The sequence below is a fragment of the Cetorhinus maximus genome, chromosome 20 (assembly GCF_964194155.1).
Source record: "Cetorhinus maximus chromosome 20, sCetMax3.hap1.1, whole genome shotgun sequence".
NCBI lineage: Eukaryota > Metazoa > Chordata > Chondrichthyes > Lamniformes > Cetorhinidae > Cetorhinus > Cetorhinus maximus.
The window spans coordinates 12,910,636-12,931,931 of record NC_135898.1 but is presented as its reverse complement, the minus strand read 5'-3'; the positions used below and the strand labels follow the sequence as shown (position 1 = coordinate 12,931,931).

At 43.1% G+C, this 21,296-nt stretch overlaps 1 protein-coding gene across 3 annotated transcripts in view; it reads right to left on the bottom strand.

The window, feature by feature from the left end:
- LOC144694851 (transcription factor COE2) overlaps positions 1-21,296 on the bottom strand; it is a 257,043-nt gene that overhangs the window by 62,886 nt on the left and 172,861 nt on the right. For all 3 annotated transcript variants that reach the window (XM_078565496.1, XM_078565497.1, XM_078565498.1), the window contains exons 9-10: positions 8,036-8,166; positions 6,858-6,984 (exon numbers count right to left, since the gene is read on the bottom strand). In XM_078565496.1, coding sequence (XP_078421622.1) covers positions 6,858-6,984; positions 8,036-8,166 — 258 coding nt within the window. The remainder of the gene's footprint in view (positions 1-6,857; positions 6,985-8,035; positions 8,167-21,296) is intronic.

The window sequence follows — 21,296 nt, the reverse complement described above, 5'->3', positions numbered from 1 at the left end:
CAGTGCAGATGGAGGCCATTCAGCCCATTGAGACTGAACTGGCTCTCTGAAAGTCAACATTCTACCTTGTCCCACTCCGCTGCCTTATCCTCTTATACCCATAGGTGTATATGTACCTATAACTTAGGTACATATACACTGAGGTCCCTCTGTTCTGGCACCTCCTTTAGAATTACTTCCTTTACTTTATACTGTCTCTCTATATTCTTCCTGCCAAAATGAATCTCCTCACACTTCTTCTCTACATTGAACTCTGCCCAATCTATCAACATGTCTATGTCCTTTTGAAGTTCAAGACTATCCTCATCATAGTTGACGGTGTTTCCAATCATTGTATCATTTGCAAATTTTGAAATCATGCCTTGAACACCACAGTCCAGATCACTGATACACATCAGGAAAAGCAAGGGTCCCAACACTGATCTCTGGGGAACAACAAACCTCCCTCCAATCTAATTCCCCTTTGAATAAAACAAAAAAATGCTGGAAAAACTCTGAAGGTCTAGTAGCATCTGTGGAGAGAGAAACAGAGTTAATGTTTCAAGTCCATATGACTCTTCTTCAGAGTCCTTTTGAATACCTTGATCAAACCTGCCTCCACCACCCTTCTCAGGAAACTTGTTCCAGACTCCAACCACCCTCTGGCTAAAGAAATTTTTCCTCAAACCACTTTTACTCCTTTTGCCAATTATTGAATGTGCCCTCTCGTTCTTGATATTCTCGAGTGGGAACGGTTTCTCACTATTTACCCTGTCCATTCTATCAAGTCTCCTCTCAGCCTTCTTTTTCCCAAGGAAAACAGTCCCAACCTCTCCAATCTATCCTCAAAGCTATAGTTCCTTATTCCTGAAATCATTTTTGTGAATCTCCTCTGTACTTTCCCTAATGCCTTCACATCCTTCATCAATGATGGTGTCCAAGAGCTGGACACAGTACTCCAGATGAGGCCTAACTAGTGTCCGATGCAAGTTCAACATGACCTCCTTACTCTTGCACTCAATGCCTCTATTAATAAAGCCTAAGATACTATATGCTTTATTAAGTGCTCTCTCAACCTGCCTTCATGGTATATGCTGATCATGTGAAGTGTGGAAATCTCTAAATGTTTATTGCACAGGTTCTTGGGTTAAAGAAAAGGGTGCAGACAGATGTGTAAAGTTGTCAGGAGCTGCCACAGGAACAAAGTGCATTTGGATTGGTAAACTCCCATGGCATACCGAAGGTTAAACTGGAAAAATCAATGGGTTCTGCACCTTTCATTGTGGCATCCCCTCATCAAATTAAATGGAAAGTGTATCTGAATTTCTTGTCATATTTATATTACATTTTATTTAATAACTACAGGATGGCATGAAGTTAAATATTTGACAAGCTGATGTGTGCATTGGGGAATTGGACTGAGAGCAGCTCAGTGAATATAGTCAATACTATACTTAGCATTACTTAATCCTCCATAGGGAGTGTTAAGGTTTGCTTTAGGACTTTAATAATGCAAATTTCGACTGGAAGCAAGTCAACTAATCCATACACGATTGAGCCTGAGAAAGCCTCAGCATTATCCTGAGAATTGGACTTGTTCCCACAGCGATTGTTTCCATTGCTGTGCATTTTTCCTCTCATTTTTCAGTCACTTGCTGTGTTTATAGAATATATATATATAGAGCTCTTTTGCCTCTATTTCTCTTTTGTCGATACCTTGAGAGTTTTATGTTTTACCAAAGAGACTTTGCTGTTTAGTTTTTAGGTCTCTATCTCCTCTCTTGCTGTTGTACTCATTCAATCTCTGGTTCATTCTCTGTGTTTGTCTCTCTCAGTTTCTGTCACTCACTTTGCATTTGCTTTAACATCCAGTTTATTGGTAATATTGCTTTGAAAATATTCTGAGGTCGTAGAGTTAGTACATAGGTTCTAGACTCCACTATTCCAATGTCCTTCTGCCTGAACTCTCATTTTGCAACCTCTAAACTTGAACTCATCCAAAACTCTGCTGCTTGGATCCTAATGAGCACTAAGCCCCACCCACCCATTACCCCATTGCTTGCTGACCTACAGAGGATAACGGTTCTCATCTTTGTTTTCAAATGTCTCCATGACCTTGCTACTCCCTGTCTCTGAACCCCTCCAAAACCTCAGCTATCCTTCAATAATTCTTGAGTCCCTTATGCATCCCCAATTTTCATCACTCAATCATTCCTGTCATTGCATTGGACTGCCTGGAATTTTCTTCCTCTACCTTTCTCTCATCTTCGAAGAAACTCTTTAACCAAGCTATTGGTCATCATCCCTATAATCTCATTACATGACTTGGTGTAAAAATCTGTGTGACAATACTCCTGTGGAGCCTCTTTGGATGATTTGCAACATTAAAGGTGCTATGTAAGTGCATGTTGCTGTTGTTATCTATTTTCCTTAAATACATAGCTAGAAGAATGGTAAAACAAATTTGGTGCAGAAAATCAGAGTAATAGAGCCACAACTTTGAGCCGCTATTTTGAGATCTCAGTAAAAGACATGGGTACAAAGGCATCACCCTTGTGAATCTGTTTCCAACTGTCCTTAAAAGCAAGTGGTTTGACATAAGCAAGGTGGTGCTTGTCCCCCAGAGACAATGAGCCGTTCTTATGAGCTGGCTTTCCAAGAGTGATGTTTAATGCTGCTCCCTGCCATTTTTTATTGTTGGGAATAATGGCCCGTAACTTCTGAGCTCCCAGCATCGGATTTGTGTGGTACCCCAAAGACGAGCTGGGGAATCACTCTGGCAAGTTCCCAGGCAAGGCTTTGCATGGCAATTGCCCAGAAGTGCTAACTTCCTCTGGACAATTGCGCTGCACTGGGAACCATCGGAAAATGCAATTTAAATCTCAAACTTCGGATAGTTATGCCTGGGTTATACCAAAGGTTACCCATAGAAAGTTAGAAGAATTAAAACCTCTTCTAATTTCTAGGCAGCTATTGTAAAGACCCAGGCTGACCCCACGGGACTCCCCCACAATCCCCGCCCTGCCTACAGAACTCACCCCCCAGCCCCTCTCCGACCTCCGATAACCCCACTCCACACCCACCACCCCCGCAAACAATGGATCCCACCCCTCCTCAGACCTGACCTACTCCTCCCAGTGACCTCAGACCCTCTGGCCCAGACCTCGAACCCCCCAACCTTGGACACCCCGCAACACCCCTTTCCCAGACCTCGGATCCGTCCCCAGACCTCAGAACCCCGACCACCAGTCCCTCCCAGCACCCCCCCCCTTACCCCCCCCACACCTCTGAACGCCCCACCCCTCCACCCCCAGACTTCAGACCCTCCGGACCCCCACTGACCTCCAGATCCCTCAACGCTCCCCTGACCTCTGGTTCCCCCCCCCGCCGGCCTCCGTACACCCCCACCCAACCTCCAATAAATCTGACCTCCAGATCCTCATTCCCCCCCCCACCCCCCCCCCGACGTTTGGACCCCCTTCCCCCACCAACTTCCGGACACCCCCCCACCCCGCACCCCGACCTCCGGACACCCTCAAATCCCAAATCCCAAAGATCTACTTACCTTAGACACTTACCTTCCCCTGGCCTGTCAATTTCCTTGGCTCTATAAACTTACCTGCTTTACGGCAGCGAGTGCCAATTAAAAAGGGGGTGTGGCCTAATGAATACACTGAATTTAGACTTTGCTGGGGCTTGCGAGGATTCTTTCGATGCAGGCCCCAAGAAGCTCCAATGAACGGAAATGGCACCGCAGTTTTCAAGACCACGTAACTGTGAGTTTATTTCTTCTAATTTCTGTGGGCCAGCACTTTCCGACGCAAGCAGGAGGTTATGGCCCAGTGGATGTCTGCTGTGGGGAAGTCTAAACTCCTCTAGTGTAACTTTGGCCAGGGTTTCCTGCTCGACGAGCAGGGGACGGGGCCCGCTCGCCGACGCGTAAAATGACGCGGGATGACGTTGGGCGGAAATCCTGATGTTACCCCGCCCCATTTAAATTTTCCCAGGTAGGCGGGGGCTCAGCAGAATCAGCTGTGTGCCTGCCAACCTGTCAATGGCCAATTGAGGCCATTGACTAACTCATTAAAGTAATTAGTGGACCTGCCTGTCCAACCTTAAGGTTGGCGGGCAGGCCGGGAGCCCTGGTGGGCATTAGAAAAAGCATGAAACCTCATCCACGGGCGGGATGAGGTTTCATGTAAGTTTTAAAAAATGTAATAAAAGTGTCTTTGAAAGTGATGGACATGTCCCAACTCATGTGACAGTGTCAAATGAGGGGACATGTCAGGGAAATTTTTTTTTTAATTTTAAGATTTTTTAGTGTGGAGCCAATCTCCCTGAGGCCACACTTAGCCTCAGGGAGATGAGTGTGCTCTTTCGTGTGCAAGCACGAAAGAGCGCAATCTCGGCTTAGGGAATCCCCCCTCTGCCTGCACAGGAAGCATAGCGCTTCCTGGCCGACGTCACGCTACGTAAAATGGCGGTGCGCCCCCAATTGGGGGTGCCGATTGGAAGCACGCCTCCACGCTCCCGCTCCTAAACTTCCCCCCACCCCTGTTATCTGCCCTTTGTTACTGTTCCGTGGTATTGGTGTTGTAAATAGTGCTCTGGATCCATTCACATTATAAACAAGATGAATTCGGAGCATCGGCCATCTTAACATATGAAGAAATCATTCTCACTGTGATATAAAACACGTTTCATTACCACAAAACAAAAACAAAATAGTGGATGCTAGAAATATGAAATAAAAACAGAAAATGCTGGAAATACTAAGCAGGTCAGGCAACATCTATGGAGAGAGAAACAGAGTTAATGTTTCAGGTTGAGGACCTTTTCATTACACCTGCCTTATGACCATCTCACTGTGTTCATGTTCTCTTAGCTGCTGGTGTGTCGAGCCCAATGAAGGCATGTCCTGTTCAAAACTTTTTATGCAGACTGCACTCAGTATAATTTTCTGGAACTTTCTCTTATTTGAACAAGGACATGAATAAGACTGTTAAAAGGTCTGCCAAGGGTCAGGTGACTTTTGCAATAATTTTCACAGACAGAAGATTAACTCATGCCTGAAAATCCCCCTGGAAAGTTCTCAAATGCAAATGGATTTTTCAGGTGCAAAGAGACAATCCTTTGCAGCTCAATGGAAGTGATCTAACAAATCATGACAGCCAGATCTATCAGGATGGAATATCAAATAAGATCTTCCAGTAAGCATCTCACAGCTGGTATGTTGATAGGTTATCAAACATTTCCCATTTGTGTATCAATCACCCTAACTCTAACCCATTATATCGACAATGGAAGGCACTGAAAATTGCCACCATGTGACTCAAACTAGCTTCTGATACCAAGTTCTTTATTATTCCAAGAACCAGAGAAAAACTATTCGGTCAGTTTGATCAGACCACCAGCTGCAAAAGATCAGTAGCAGAAAGGCCATAGATCCATGCCTTTTTAAATTTGGAGACTGTTACATCCAAAGGTTTCCTAGCCTGGCTTATGTTCCAAGTCTACCTGTGAAGAAACTTGACCTCCTGGTAAGAAGAAACTACAAGTGACTAACTTCACAACCTGCCGAACGTCCATCTCTTCAAGGGGATCCTACAATAGTCCCCAATATACGATTACAGTTGCTGAATCTGCCCCCCACCAAACTACCCTTTTGGAGTGACAATGTCACCTTGAACAATCCCGCAATGTCTCCTCTTCTCCCGACGAGCACATCTTCCTCTCCAAAATGCACTGATTAAGGACAGTTAGGAAAAGGGTACAAGGGTTTCAGTTCTCTCCCGACTCTGCCTTCAACAGTACATTCATGTCACTGGGCTGCAGTGAGCCGCTGCCACGTAATCAACTCATCTTGGGTATAGAGTGGGTCAGTCTCAATCGGCTATACCCCATGGTAAAAATGCTGTACACTTGAAGAGCCCAGGAAGGTGAATTAATGAATGCGCCATCTGGTTAAATGAGCCATTTTTATGGTATTCACAAGATCCTGTCCAACTCATTTACAACAGTTTAAAAGCTCAGTTCCAATCTGTCAAGCTTCCAGCTTTATTTTTCCTCCCTTCCGTTCGGAGTATTTTTTAATCTGGAATCCTTTTGGAGCCTAGCTCTAGGAGCTGGCACTTCCAGCTGTTGTTTCCATTGTTTCGTTTGGAAATGCGTGCAACTGGGCACTGACTGAAAAGTAAGAGGTGGAGAACAACACAAGGAGATACCAAACAGTGGGATAAAAACGGTGTTAAAGAGGCCTGATCTTCTGTTTGGATTTGAGGAGTGCAAAAACCACACCTTGTATTGACTGCACTGTGGTTCCATGCACTTTGACATTAATCACCCATGATTCTGATGCCAATGACTTTTTTGCTTTGATTGATGTTTTATATTTGCCTGTTTAGAAAAGTTTACAACGTCCATTCACTCATGATGGTGATGGAAGCGCCTCTGCATTTTGGGTAAAAATGCCAGGATTAGGAATTCTCTCCAGATGTCAGATGACCAGTTTTGGCATCAAGTTCTCCTTAAACATAGCACACTTGCAGGAGAACAATGCGCCCTCAGTATCTCCCATTATTTTCCTGCAGCCCTAACCTCAGAATAGTAACCCCCAATTTCACGACTGTGACTTTTTAAAATTTCCCCACATGAAGCATCTTCTGGTCTTTGAACGACATTGCCAATTTAACATCCAGTTATGCTGAGCTTGTATAGTTTTGGATTGTATGACAACTGGACTGAGACTGCCCTCACAGCCAGCAGGCAGAAAGACTTTCATGCTATTGCGCCAGTCCCATCAGCATTCATCCCACCGCACACCAAATTCCCTATCTGCTTTGTAAACTTCCTTTCAATATGGCAAGAAGTCAACCCACCTGTGTAGATGAATCTTCCAGGTGCACCTTTGCAGAATTGTTTGGACTTGTAGGAAAGGGTGACCTCCACCACTCCTGGAATGTGTCGGGGAGGAGTCTGTACTCGGATGGCATGGGGAGTAATTAGCTGAAAGGCATGAGAAGGGAAAAGTGTTTGGATATGAATATGGCATTATAGGTTTGACCAAGCTAACTATGGCCCACCTCCAGTTCTTCCGAAGTCTGACTTTATTGCATGTGATTCTTCTGTTAGTCATGACCATCTCAACTCTTCAGTTTGGTCCAAAAGCAGAAAATGCTGGAAAAACTCAGCATTCAGAAGAAGAGTGATAAGGACTCAAAACGTTAACTCTGTTTTTTTTTTCTCTTCTCACAGATGCTGTTAGATCTGCTTGAGTTTTTCCAGAATTTTCTGTTTTTGTTTCAGATGTCCAGCATCTGCAGTATTTTGCTTTTATCTTCAATTGGTCCAACTATTATCGTGTGCCAAGCTAGACACTGCTGATTGAACTTTTCCACTTCCATGATAGAATTGAAAATTATTCCATTGCTTGATTAAAATATTTTCCCCTCCTTCCCTGATTTACTGGGGTACAGTTCCATGGCCTTGGTAGATCTCCTGTACCTCACTCAATGGGCTGTCTTTCTCGTGTGTGAGCCTAGGAGTGAGGTACATCAAGTTGGGCCCCTTGTTATTCTTCCGTGATGTCCATACACATGTATTTTCTGGAAGAGATCACTAAGCATTAATCAGAAGTGGAAACATTGGCTGACTTTATTTATCTGATCTCTGTAATCTACTGCAACCAATTGTAGCTCCCTTTGTGCTGATATAGCTGATTGCAGCTAACTCAGCAGAGAGCTGAGATTGGGCCTGGGATTCTCTTGATCTGTGTGGCTCAGTTTCATACCAGTCATTGGCTTTATCAATAGAATCATCAGGAAGCCTGGTTATTGCTCAATAGCCTTTGAAAGTCCTAATGATGGTTGGCATACTACACCATGAGTTAGGATAATGGGGCTTGAAATAAAATTGCAGGCCATTTAAAAATATATTCAGGTAATTGTCAAATTCATTCACTACTCTTTAATCCATCCTCTCCATTTCCACTGTTTTTGATTGAACTCTGTCAAAATTTGGTAGCCTACAAAGGATTACAGCTCCAATGGTAACCTACCTCACTCCAAACGAGCATGGTGCCAAATAGAACTTGCAGTCCATCGAAAAAATTGTCCCCGATAATGATGACCATAGCACCCCCAGTAGTCCAACCTTCACTAGGGCTGATTGCTTTGATGCACGGTGTAGCTGAGTATGAGAGTAAAGAAATGGGATTACTTGCATCTTAATCTCTTTTTCATTTACGCTGCTCCCCTAGTTAATTAATGCCTTCCTCTGGTTTCTCCTAAGCTCCAAGCAGGTCATCCAACACCTTTTTCTCCTCCCCAGCCATGCATTAGTTGAAATCATGACTCATTGCACAATCTTCTACTCATTCTTTGCCCAGGACCAGAAACTGTGACTTCCTAATCCTTACCTTCCCTTACTCCTACAAACTACAGATTTCTAATTACTATTCTCCCTTTTACCTGCTAGGCTGGGGTTGTCATTCAAAACGGGCTTTAGCCCTTCTAAGAACCAAGAACAGGAGTAGGCTATATGACTCCTTGAATCTCCACTGCCATTCAATAAAATCATGGCTGGTTTTCTTCTGCAGCTTCACTTTCCTGTTCTTTCCCCATATCCCCTGATTTCCGTTGTGTTCAAAAATCTATCAATTTCAGTCTTTAAAATACTCAGTGACTCAGCACCCACAGCCCTTTGGGATACATAATTCTGAAAATTCACAATCCTCTAAGTGAAGAAATTTTTCCTCATCATATTCCAAAATGGCCAACCCCTTATTATTAACCTATGCCTCTAGTTCTAGACTCTTCAGCCTTGGGAACCAGCTTCTTAGCATCTACCCTGTTGAGCGCTCTCAGAATTTTATATGTTTCAATGGGATCACCTTTCATTTTTTCTAAACTTCAGAGTATCGGCCCATCCTACCCAATCTCTCCTCGTGGGCCAATCCTTTCATCCCAGGAATCATCTAGTGAACCTTTGTTGCACTCCTTCTCATGCTTCTTAGTGATATAAAGCTAACTGAATATGATCAATTTTGTGTCAGGAGGTAGTAGTTTTAAATAGATGGTATCAGCTTTAAGTTAGGTTTCTTAATTATAGTACTTCTCAAAGGAACCGTACAGCAATCAAAATATTTTGAATAATTAAGGATGTCAACACAAAAATCGTGATGTGACAGGGTTCTTGATTTATTTCAGGAACCCAGTGAGTTGAAATATGCACCCAACTTAATTCTCCAAAAACAATGCCAAAGATGAGAAATTTGAAGAACAAAGTTTTGAATGTGTTCTGCATCAGCAACAGTTTGGGGATCTGCACAGGACAGGCAGTCCCATCAAAGAAGCAAAAAATTCCAGTGTTTGAAATAGATAGAGCATTTCTCCTGATTTATGGTTAATTTGTGAGGAGTTGACATTACCAGCTTTATGACAATGTTTATTTGGTGTCAACTAGTAAAGGAAGGACAAGACAGTAAAATGCTACATTAGCTAGGTACCATGTGGATATGTTTTTCTAACATTTCTCATCCACAGTCATGTAATTCTTATTGTTGAGTGCTACAGAGATAATTAGGTTGAAAACAAAGAAAACTTCCAGTAATAAATAACAGGCTGAGTAGAATCTGAAACACTTTCATCCAGTCTTGATTCCCATTTGCTCTCTTAGAATTGACACAACTTTCCCCCTTTTCTAGTTGGAATGACTCATCAGTTTAAATCTCAACTATTTTTGCAGTCAAAGGTTTTAATTCTCCTCCACATTGGATTCTCCAAAAATAGTCAGCTCTTACTTAATCGGTCACTTTAAGTATAGGGAAGAGTCTGCAAATGACACAGCAGAGTGCTGAAGAACAGGGGAGCACAAGTAGCGCAGCACAGAGTTAGATTGCCAAGGAGAGTTTACAAAAGGTACAATTAAGTGATTGAGTTTGGAAGAGACGAGATCCAGGGGAGAGTCTACAACTGGTAGAACACATTGCTGACATTTAGGGGAGCATACGATTGCTACAGCACAGGATTAAGGGGAAGATCTACGAGCAGAAGGGAAATACGAAGCAGAGTCTACAAGTGACATAACAGCCAGAGTATTGGGATGCAGGGGACATTCTGTAAGTAGCCAAGCACAGGTCTGTCGTTGATATGTGCACCCTTTATATTTGACTTGTGACTCCTGCTGTGATGAGATCAAAAGGAAGGGCAGCAAGAATTAGAGACAATATCATCTCCATGTCAGAACTGGCTTTCCAAGGCCTGGATTTTCGCCATGCTGGAGCAAAAATTCCAGAATGGCTGAAAATTCCAATTCCCACCCCCTGAACTCAGCATTTTCCATCTTCATGGGGGTGGGACTGGAGTCGGGCCGGGGTTTGCGCGCGCACGCATGATTTGTGGAGGCAGCTGATCATTTAAATCACCAGCTACCTTCACTGAAGTGGCATTTTGGAAGAACAGGAGTGTAGAATCCAGAGTGTACAGATTAGAACAGGTAAGAGGAGGTGTGAAAAAGGCGGATGCATCTGGATAGCCAGGTACCTTTTTGGAGAGGTAAGGTATCCCTTTGGATTGGATCCCGAGGCACCTTTGGGATAGGTAAGGCTCCCTTGGAAATTGTTAAAAGTGAACATGATTTTGCAGTTTTTATGCACAAACTCATTGGAACTATCCAGCTGTCAAGGAGCTGTCAAACCTGTCAAGGAACAATTAAAGAGCTGTCCAGGCAGTGTCAAAGCTGTCCACAAAGTACCAAACTTGTCATGGAACTGTTGGCATGGAGGGGGTAAGGGCAAATAGTGGGTAGGGGACAAGGGCAGGCAAGATTTGGCATAGGGATATTGGAGAAAATGGGATGGGTAAAGGGGCATTAAGTTAGAATGGGGGTGTGGAGATAAGGGAACTGGTTAGAGAGGCAATAAGTTGGCATGGAGTCTTGTGCAATGGGGTGTAAGGGGCACTAACTTGGCATAGGGGTGTGAAAGGTCATGGATGGGTGGGGAGCATGGGTTGGCAAAGTTTGGCATGGATGGGACATAGGGAGTGTGTGGTGGGGTGAGGGCCAGTTATTATTATTTTAATTTATTTAAACACAGTGCCGGAGCACAGAGGCAGGCCTTGCGCCCAGCCCGCCTATGCACCAGGCAGCCTCCGCATTCATTCTGGGGTCACCCGCCCAGACTTCCATTGAAGTCCGACCCCATGATTGAAAATCCGACCTCCATGCAGACAATTGGGTTCACCGAGACAGGAAATCTCTCAACTCGGCAAACCCAACCCGGTGATGAAAATCTGGGACCAAGTTACTGACGGAGGCCTGGATACAGTGACCTTTTTGGCCACCAGGCTGTATTGGAGAGCAGAGTAGTGGAGATATATTTAACTTGAAAATGTACAAAGTTATTAATTATCAAAAACTTCCCCCTCAGTTTACTTGTTATCTCTACTTTCTGTTATATCAAGAACAGCAATCAGAGACAGCAGCAGAGACTGACTAGCATAAAAACTACAGGTTCCAAGCAGCATGAATATCTGCCTGCTTTCCAGCAGTTAGATTGACAGTATCGTGTGACATCAGGTATCAAGTATTCCTTTTTTAATTGCAGTGGAAAAGACTAAAAGTAAACAAAGCTCAGTTTGCAGGAATATTGGTTCATTGATGGGAGATGCAAGTGCCAGAGGCATGAGATTGATTTTCTTCAGAAAATTTTAATTTTTGACACTTCAGGACAGTGTCACCTGGACACGGCAGAAGGAATTAAAATTTGGAGGGGATCATTGCAGATCCCCCACAGATCCTGTTAAATTGTTTTTCCAGGCATAGAAGGAAATTCAGTTGGACTGTTAATGTCATGTGATTGATCCCACCTAGTTTTCTTTTCTGCACTGTGCCTGGGTGGTGCTTATCCCCAGGTGGTTTATAAACATAATTCCACCCATTTATTTGATAGGATTTTGCAGTCTAATTTCAAGCAAGAAACTTAGTTTATTTTGAAATAGTTACAGATATTCAAAATACATTGAAGTAAAAGCAGTTATTGGGACTTGAATACATATGTATGGAATCCAGTTCCATTTATTGGGAATCCAAGTACCTCAAGTTAATTTTTGAACCAAAACCTTTTATAACGCGCACACAAGAGTCCCAAACCAATAGTGCGTTCTACAATCACAAGATGAAACTAGCTCATTATTGCTATACCTAACTCTTTGGCAGGTCAAAGGCAGGTGGCAAATTATATGGACTTTTCATTTTAAGTGGTTTGAAGATCATAGCTGGTGAATAAGTATGTTTGTATGACCATTATTTACTCTTTCATGGGATGTGGATGTCGCTGACACGGCCAGCATTTATTGCCCATCCCTAATTGCCCTTGAGAAGATGGTTATGAACTGCTGCAGTCCATCTGTTCCAGGTACACTTAGTGTTGCTCAGAAAGCAGTTCCAGGATTTTGATCCCACGACAGATTTAGTTCCAAGTCAGGATTGTGTGTACCCTAACGGGACTTGCAGGTATTGGTGTTCCCATGTTTCTGCTGCCCTTGTTGTTCTAAGTGGTAGAGGTTACAAGGTGCTGATAAAAGGAGCCTTGGTGAGTTGCTGCAGTGCATCTTGTATCTAGCACTCACTGCTGCCACTGTACATCGGTGGTGGAGAGAGTGAATGTTAAAGTTGGTGGATGGGGTGCTGATCAAGCGGGCTGTTTTGTCATGGATGGTGTTGAGCTTCTCGAGTGTTGTTGGAGCTGCACTCAACTAGGCACGTGGAGAGTATTCCATCACACTCCTGACTTGTGCCTTGTAGATGGTGGACCGGCTTCGGGGAGTCAGGAGGTGAGTTACTCACTGCAGGATTCCTAGCCTCTGACCTGCTCTTGTATCCACAGTATTTATATGGCTAGTCCAGTACAGTTTTTGGTCAATGGTAATCCCCAGGATGTTGATATTGGCAGATTCAGTGATGGTAATGCCATTGAATGTGAAGGGAAGATGGTTAAATTCTCTCTTGCCTTGTGGTGACGGGAATGTTACTTGCCACTTATCGGCCCAAGCCTGAATCCTGCTGCATATGGACGCAGACTGCTTTGGTATCAGAGGAGCCGTAAATGGCGCTGAACATTGTGCAATCAAATTGTCAATGAACATCCCTACTTCTAACTTAATGAAAGAAGGCAAATCATTAATGAAGCAGCTGAAGATGGTTGGGCCCAAGACACTACTGAGGAGGAAGAGGCTGTGGCACAGTGGTATCTTCACTGGACTGGTACTCCAGAGACCCAGGGTAATGCTTTGGGGACCCGGGTTTGAATCCCACCACAGCAGGTGATGAAATTTGAATTCAATAAAAAATCTGGAATTAAAAGTCTCATAATGACCATGAAAACATTACCGATTGTTGTAAAAACCCATCTAGTTCACTAATGCCCTTTAGGGAAGGAAATCTGCCATCCTTACCTGGCCTGGCCTACATGTGACTCCAGACCCATGACAATGTGGTTGACTTTTAATTGCCCTCTGAAAAAAGGGCAATTTAGGGATGGGCAATAAATGCTGGCCTGGCCAGCGATGCCCACATCCCATGAGCGAACAAAAAACAATTCCTCTAACAGTGTCCTGCGCCTGAGATGATTGGCCCCAAATAGCCATTTTCTTTTATGCTAGGTATGACTCCAACCAGTGGAGATTTTATGCCCTGATTCACATTGACTTCAACCTTGCCAGGGCTCCTTGATACCACATTTGGTCAAATGCTGCCTTGCTATCAAAGGCAGTCACTCTCACCTCCCGTGTTTAGTTCAGTTCTTTTGTCCATGTTTGGACAAAGGCTGCAATGAAGTCAGGAGCCGAGTGGCCCAGAACTGAAACTGAGCTTAACAAACCCACACAACATGATGGAGGGTAGACTCAGCATCTGTGTCATGCATCTATGACGGTAGATTGGTGAGGACAAGATCCGGTAGGTTTTTCCCTCTTGCTGGCTCCCTCACCACCTGCTGCTGGCCCAGTCTGGCAGTCATGCCCTTGAGGACTCGGCCAGGAGTGATGCGACAAAGCCACTCCTGGTGATGGACAGTGAAGTCCCTCATCCAGGGTACATTCCATGCACTTGCCACCCTCAAATGTTTCCTCCAAGTGGTGTTCAACATGGAGGAGTACTGGTTCAGCAGCTGAGGGAGTGCAGGAGGAGGTTTCCTTGCCCCTGTTTGATCTGACGCCATGAGTCAATGTTAAGGACTCCCAGGGCAACTCCCTCCTGACTATATACCACTGTTCCACTGCCTCTGCTGGAACATTGCCTGTAAGGTATGATTTGGTGAGTATGACTATGCCAGGCTGTTGCTTGACTTTTCTGTGGGACACAAGCTTCTGGATGTTAATAAAGAGGACTTTGTAGGGTCAGTTGTTCCATTGTTGTTTCCAGCGCCTAAGTCAATGTTAGGTCCTTACAGTTTTTTATGCTTTTTCTAGCTTTCAGTTCCAGAATTTAAAAAAAAAAAATTCATCAATTGAATTGAATTATTTGAACTCAAATTCCACCAGTTGCAATCTGGGAGGAGGTGGGGCAGGAGAGGGGTATTTGAATCAATGATCCCCCAGGCATTAGCCTGGGCTTTCCAGATTAGTAGTCCAGTGACATTATCACTGCGCCACTGTCTCCCCATAACTTTGGCTGTTGTTAAACTGAGCTATAACTCCATTTAAAATAAAACAGGTTCACATTTTTAATGCTGACAGTCAGTTTAAAATGCTGATAGGTGACCATGTACACCCATTACATTTTCCCATAATGATTTCTTGCCAGCAAAATAGTGTCTGTGCAGAGATGCGAGTTCAAATCCCACCATAGCAGTTTATGAATTGAATTCAGTTCATTAAATGAATCTGGAATAAAAAGTCAGGATCAGTCATAGTGACCATGAAACTACCAGATTATTGTAGGAAACAACTGGTTCACTCATGTCCTTTTAGGGAAGAAAATCTGCTGTCCTCACCTGGTCTTACCCATGTATGAGTCCAGGCCCATAGCAATATGGTTGACTCTATGAAATGTATTATGACCAGGTGAGAAGAGGTGAACTGACTCTCCTCTATTCAACCTCCTTGGTTGGTCAGAACAAAGGTTCAAAATTTCTTTTTTATGAGCATATGCCTTTCCAAATTAGAATGTATTTAACTATTTAAGCTGTGAGCATGAAGTAGCCAATCAAACAAGTTTTCTTTGAATCAAAGAGCAAATTTATTACCCACTAAACCTGAGAAAAATAATAAAAATGAGACACCAAGCATTCTGCCCTCATGCAGTCACTCGGGACCACACACACACACACATGTATCAGAAATGTGGGGAGTTAGAGTCCAATAAAAAAAAAGGGAAAAGAATATACGGTTAAGTGTCCTTGAGACATAAATTTTAAATATTGCAGCAGATTCAGGTTAGCTGGCTTCTTGGAAGCAGTCCGATGTGGAAGATGTTGCAATTATTATGAGATCTTGAATCACTGGTAGCTTTCTGGTAGAGCTGGCTTCTTGAACCGGGTGATATGCTTATTCCAAAAGAGAGGGAGGGAAAGACAGAGCCCTCAACCTGTTTCCTTTGCTGAAGACTTTCCTGACACCGCCTGTGTCACTTGTAATCTCTCTCTGGTGGCTGGTAGCCTTGCCTTGAAATACTTCACCCGTTTGTATATTTCCAAGAGGTTTCGGGTGGGTCTGTCTGTGACAGCAATTGTTTCAATATCCAGTACTTTGCATTTTTAATGTCTCTTCCTTAGACAGTTATGAGTTTCAATGGGTGCCTGGATTATAGGAAATGTCTCTTCACACTTCCCCTGAAAGTTATTTCTTGGCCTCTCATCTTCAACTTGGAATACGGCCTTACATTTTTAAGCAGTTTGCTCTGTCTCAGTTTGAATTGCAAAATTTCCAGTCGGTTGAAAGTTGAAAAATTAAATTTTCAAAAAAAAAGGGCATAGCCTTGTAACAAATGATGAGCTATGAAGACAGCTCACTGCCATCTTGTCAAGGGAAATTAGGAATGGGTAATAAAGTTGTGCTTGTCAGCTATGGCCCTATTCTGTGAATAAATAAATAAAAACTCTCACTTTCACTTTCTCTCTCATTAATTCCTTCCCCTCTTTCTTTCTCTCTCAGGGCTGTAAAATGTTCATACCCTCTGTAATCACAAACCAAGGCTCCAAGAAGTAGGATAAACTAATTTTGTTCCAGACATCCCAAAGGTGTTGCTGTAAACCCTGGGATGTAATCCTTCAAGCTTCTCTGACACACATGATAGACTTATCAATGAAATAACACTGGTAATGAAGCTTCAAATATCAAGAGGAAGGCTAAAAACAGAATCTTGCAATCATACAACTATTGTTAAACAACTCCTCTGCAATGAAACTCACTTAACCCATGAGTCTTTCCAAGTTCTCACTCACGTGTGATTGTACTATCTTTGGACATTCTAGTGAGTGTCATTTGGGGAGCACCACACCTTAGGAAGGATACATTGGCCTTGGAGTGACTGCAATGATGAGTTATATGAATGATACCTGGACTCCCAAGAGTTAAATTATGAAGGGGGATTATACAAACTAGAGTTGTATTCCCTAAAATTTAGAAGGTTAAGGGGTGATTTAATTGAAGTTTTCAATTATTTAAATATTAAAAGAATATTTAGGGCAGAGAGAACCATTTGGGGAGTCTAGTGTTCATGGCTTGTCAATTAAATTGTTGAGATAAGAGAAATAGGTGATGGATATTAATTGCCTTTGAGCACATATAAATAAGGGATAGTTAGGATGCTGGGTATATGGGAGGGGAGCAGTGAAACTAAACAAGTCAATAAATTCTCTTGATAAAGCAAAGCTCTGTCTTGGTTTTGGCTTCACCAATTGGCTTGGATCCTACTAATATCTGGGACTATGGCACAGAGCCTAAAAATTAGAACCAGACCTTTCAGGAATAAAATTAGGAAAGAGTAGTAGAAGTTTGGAACTCTCTTCTGCAAATGGCACTTGAAGCTAGATCTATCCTTTTCTAAATTTAAACCTGAGTTTGATGGACTTTTGTTTGCCAAAGGTATTAAGGGAATATGGGAAAAAGGCAGTTATATGGAATTAGGTCACAGATCAGCCATAAACTCACAGAATTCTAGAACAAACTTGAGGGGCTGAATGGCCATTTCAAGTCCGTAGAAATAGGACAAGAAGTACAGTGCATGCATCACTCATTATTCATGCTACAAAACAACAGCTGTCTTCAAAGCATAAGAACCTCCAAAACATAAATAATTAAATTTTGCATGGAGACATTCAAGGAACTACAGTATTACATGGTAATGAAAGCAATAATTTGTATTTATATAGCACCTTTCACAGCCTCAGGACATACCAAAGCACTTTACAACCACTGAAGCACTTTTGTAGTATAGTCACTGTTGTAATGTAGGAAATGCAGCAGACAAGGTATGCACAGCAAGATCCAACAAACAGCAACATGATAATAACCAGATCGTGTTTTAGTAGTTCAGGATAAATATTGGCTAGGACACAGGGGAAAACTCTTCTACTCTTCTTTGAATTGTGCCATGGGATCGTTTAAGTCCATCTGCAAGGACAGGTAGGCCTCGGTTTAACATCTCATCTGAAAGATAGCAGCACTGACAGTACAGCATTCCCTCAATATAGCAACGTTAAGTACGTAGTGGGAAGAGGAGGATTGTCTAGTGGCCAGAGCCAAGGTAAGCAGGGTTAAATGAAGAGAGAATGCGGTTGCATGGGAGGATGATTCAGAATTGATTACCCGCTGTTCCTTTCTCGCCTTGCTTGTTTATCCATTAGAAATTACTGTAAACTCCGCTATCCACATCCTATCCTAATCTAAGTCTTTTGCCCATCTTGCTCCTTTGCACATTCTTCCTTCAATACATTAAAAATATCCACACATCAATTGCAAAATCCTTGTCCGCAACTACAAATCTCTCCGTGCCCCTCACTATCCTCTGAAACTCGTTCTGCTCCATATCCCAGTACATGCTCCCTGCCTATCTGATTCTAGCTACCTTTGCATCTTTTACAGCTCTTCAAGTGCAAAGCCTTCAACCATTCTGAGAGATTTCACCTTATTTGATCTTTCTTAAGCCTTCTCCAAACCTACTTAACCAACAACAACTTGTATCTGTATATCAACTTTAACATAGAAAACACCCCAAGCTGCTTCACAGAAGCGTTGTCAATATTATCAGTTCCCATGTCCCAATCCTTCAAATCTTAATTTTTGGCAACTTTCCATCTTTGCAAAGCATGTTGTGATATTTAATAACATTAATGGTTCTGCATAATTGTAAAGCTGATTTCCACGTGGGGAAAGGATGGGGAAGTGGAGAGACTTACAAGATAGAGAAGGGCTAATTTGGAATAAACACATTCAGTTTTAATAACAATCCTGAAAAGTCAATGGCCCAGAAATTGGATCACACGGTGCTTATTTTTCAGACAAGAAATAGATACCCGAGGGCCCAATTACCTCATAGTTAGGACTCCCTGAAATGGGCTAAGGGCCATTGATGATTGAATTCAGAGTTCTAACACTATTTCAAGCCTTGTTTGGGGAATGCTGAGGCTAATTTTCTTGGGTAAAGCCAAATTAGCAACAAAAGCAATGGTCTTCAAAAGAACCACTTGATGCTTCCACTGAAAAGATGCAGATCAGTCTTTCTGTGGTGTTCATGATTGTTTTTGGTTTGGAACTGGAGCTGGGTGCACACCAAATACTAACTTCTGGTTGCTGGTTGCTCTGTCATCGAAACTCATCACTTAGATTAAAAGTTAATAGTATTAGTCTAATAAAACTTCCCTCCTCACACATTTTTGTAGGGTAAAATACCTGCACGACCTCTCCCCATTTCTCACTATAATTTAAGCCCTTTCTGCTGAACTCCCACCAAAGCTATGGTGGGAGATCAGGAGAACTGTCGAAGAACAGTTAAAGCAAATATCCTTTATAAATACTTAAAGAAGTGTTTAATGTTATGACACTTTTTAATAGATTAGACACAGAGAACTGATTTCAATTCTGTGCAAGCGGATGGGTTTTGAGGGAATTAAAATCTCACTTGGAGATGGTTTCCACTTAGAGGGAAGAGCAAAACTCGAGGCCATCAATTTTAGATAGTCACCATGAAATTAAATAGGGAATTCAGAAGAAACTTCTTTACCCAGAGAGAGTAGGAAACTCACTACCACAAGGAATGTTTGAGGCAAATAGTGTAGATGAATTTAAGGGGCATACGAGAAAGAAGGGAACAGAGATTGATGCTGATGGAGTTAGAAGAGGAAGAATGGGAGGAGGCTTGAGTGGAGCCAAAATGCCATCATGGACTGGTTAGACAAATGGCCTGTTTCTTTATATTCTATGTACATGTTTGCAGCATCTAACTGAGGCTCTTGGGTAACTATAATGGGTGTAAGAGTCACAAGCCAACACTGCAATAGAAATTCAACTGTGTTACCACTTGGTATGAGACTGATCAGTGCAAAGCAGTTACTCGGCATTGCAGCTGAGTCCAATTTTTAAAAAATTCACTCATGAGATGTGGGCGTCACTGGCTAGGCCAACATTTATTGCCCATCCCTAATTGTCCTTGAGGTGGTGGTGATCTACCTTCTAGAACCGCTGCAGTCCATGTGGTGTAGGTACACCTAAAGTGCTGTTAGGTAGGGAGTTCCAGGATTTTGACCTAGTGACAGTGAAGGAACATCAATATATTTCCAAGTCAGGATTGTGAGTGGCTTGGAAGGGAACTTCCAGGTGGTGGTGTTCCCAACCGTCTGCTGCCATTGTCCTGGATGGTAGTGGTTGAGGGTTTGATAGGTGCTGTCTGAGGAGCCTTAGTGAGCTCTTGCAGTGCATCTTGTACATGGTACACACTACTGCCACTGTGCGTTGGTGGTGGTGGGAGTGAATGTTTGTGGGTGTACCTTTGAACTAGGTGACATTGGACACTGCTGAGGAGGGAGATGCTGTCTGATGTATTTCACCGTCCTAATGCAGGAGCCCTGTGGTCAATTGTAACCTGACTGAAATCAGTTAAGTTGGCACAGGGCAATGATCCAACCTGGAACCTCTCTGTCACCACAGCTACTCGAACAGCCTCTCTAAAAAATGGACTTGGCTCCCAATAAAGCAGGGAAATGATTTGAAACTTCCAGGTCCTACCCATGAGGAGTGTACAAAAAAGCATGTACAAGCTTTGCACTATGGAGATTTTGATAATCTGATTTTGACTAACTTGGAACAAGGAGAGTTTAAGTCAGGCTGTCCTGTCATTTAGGCCAACATAGTACAGTAATGGTAATCCCTTCAAGCGACAGCTTATGTTAGCTTTTTTATTAGCAGTTCTGGCTTATCTTGGACAAGCTTACTGTGAACTTAGCATGTGAAAATTATAATCTTAGAGAGATTTTACAGACTCATATTACCTCAACCTAGTTTTGCAAGCATTTTGTGAACTCTGCCTCTTCAGTGTGAGCTCCTCTTGTGAGTTGACATTTAAGCTTGTGTCAGGAAGATATAATAATTTTCATAATGTTATTGGAATTTATTGTAAAGCAGAGTAATATTGGGGTCTGTGTCTAGAGGTCTGTATGTGTGTGTGGGACTTCATTGAATTAAAGGCAGCCGGTCTGAAGGCTTTGATGATTCAAAAGATAAGCTAGGTTTGAAACGTTAAATGGGTTAATATGGGTGAAGTTTTAGAATGTGAGAGGTAAAGGGAACATTTGCATTTTTAAATAAACCAGACTAGCTTGAACTCAAAAGAAGGGGTGAAACGTTTCACCAAGTCAAGAGAAGTTAAGAAACGGTGGCCAGAACTTTTCTTCTTGTCAGGTGGGCTTGGCGGGAGACGGTGGGTCGGTCGGGAAGCCAACTGCCACCCGCGTTCGGCTCTGCACCGCAAAGTTACATGGGCGGGCCAATTAAGGCCCGTACAGTATAAGACGTGGCTGCAGAATGAGTGAAGAGGGGCAGGCGGGGGCCGGTGCTCAACGTCCGCTGGGTCCAATGGCGACCCGGTGGCTGATTCAAAAGCGGCCGCGGCAGCCATTCGAAGGCTGCCAGTGAAGCACTTGCACCTCATGATGGAGATCGTAGCGGGTGAACACAGCAGGCGGGAAGGCAGGTTGGCAGGGTAGTCGGCCCCATGTTTCCCTGAGTGTCTCACTGCCTTCCTAGAGGAGGTGGCAGCACAGGAGAGAGATCTTTGTCCACAGGGACAGGAGGAGGAGGACCCCGCACCTCACCAAAAATGCC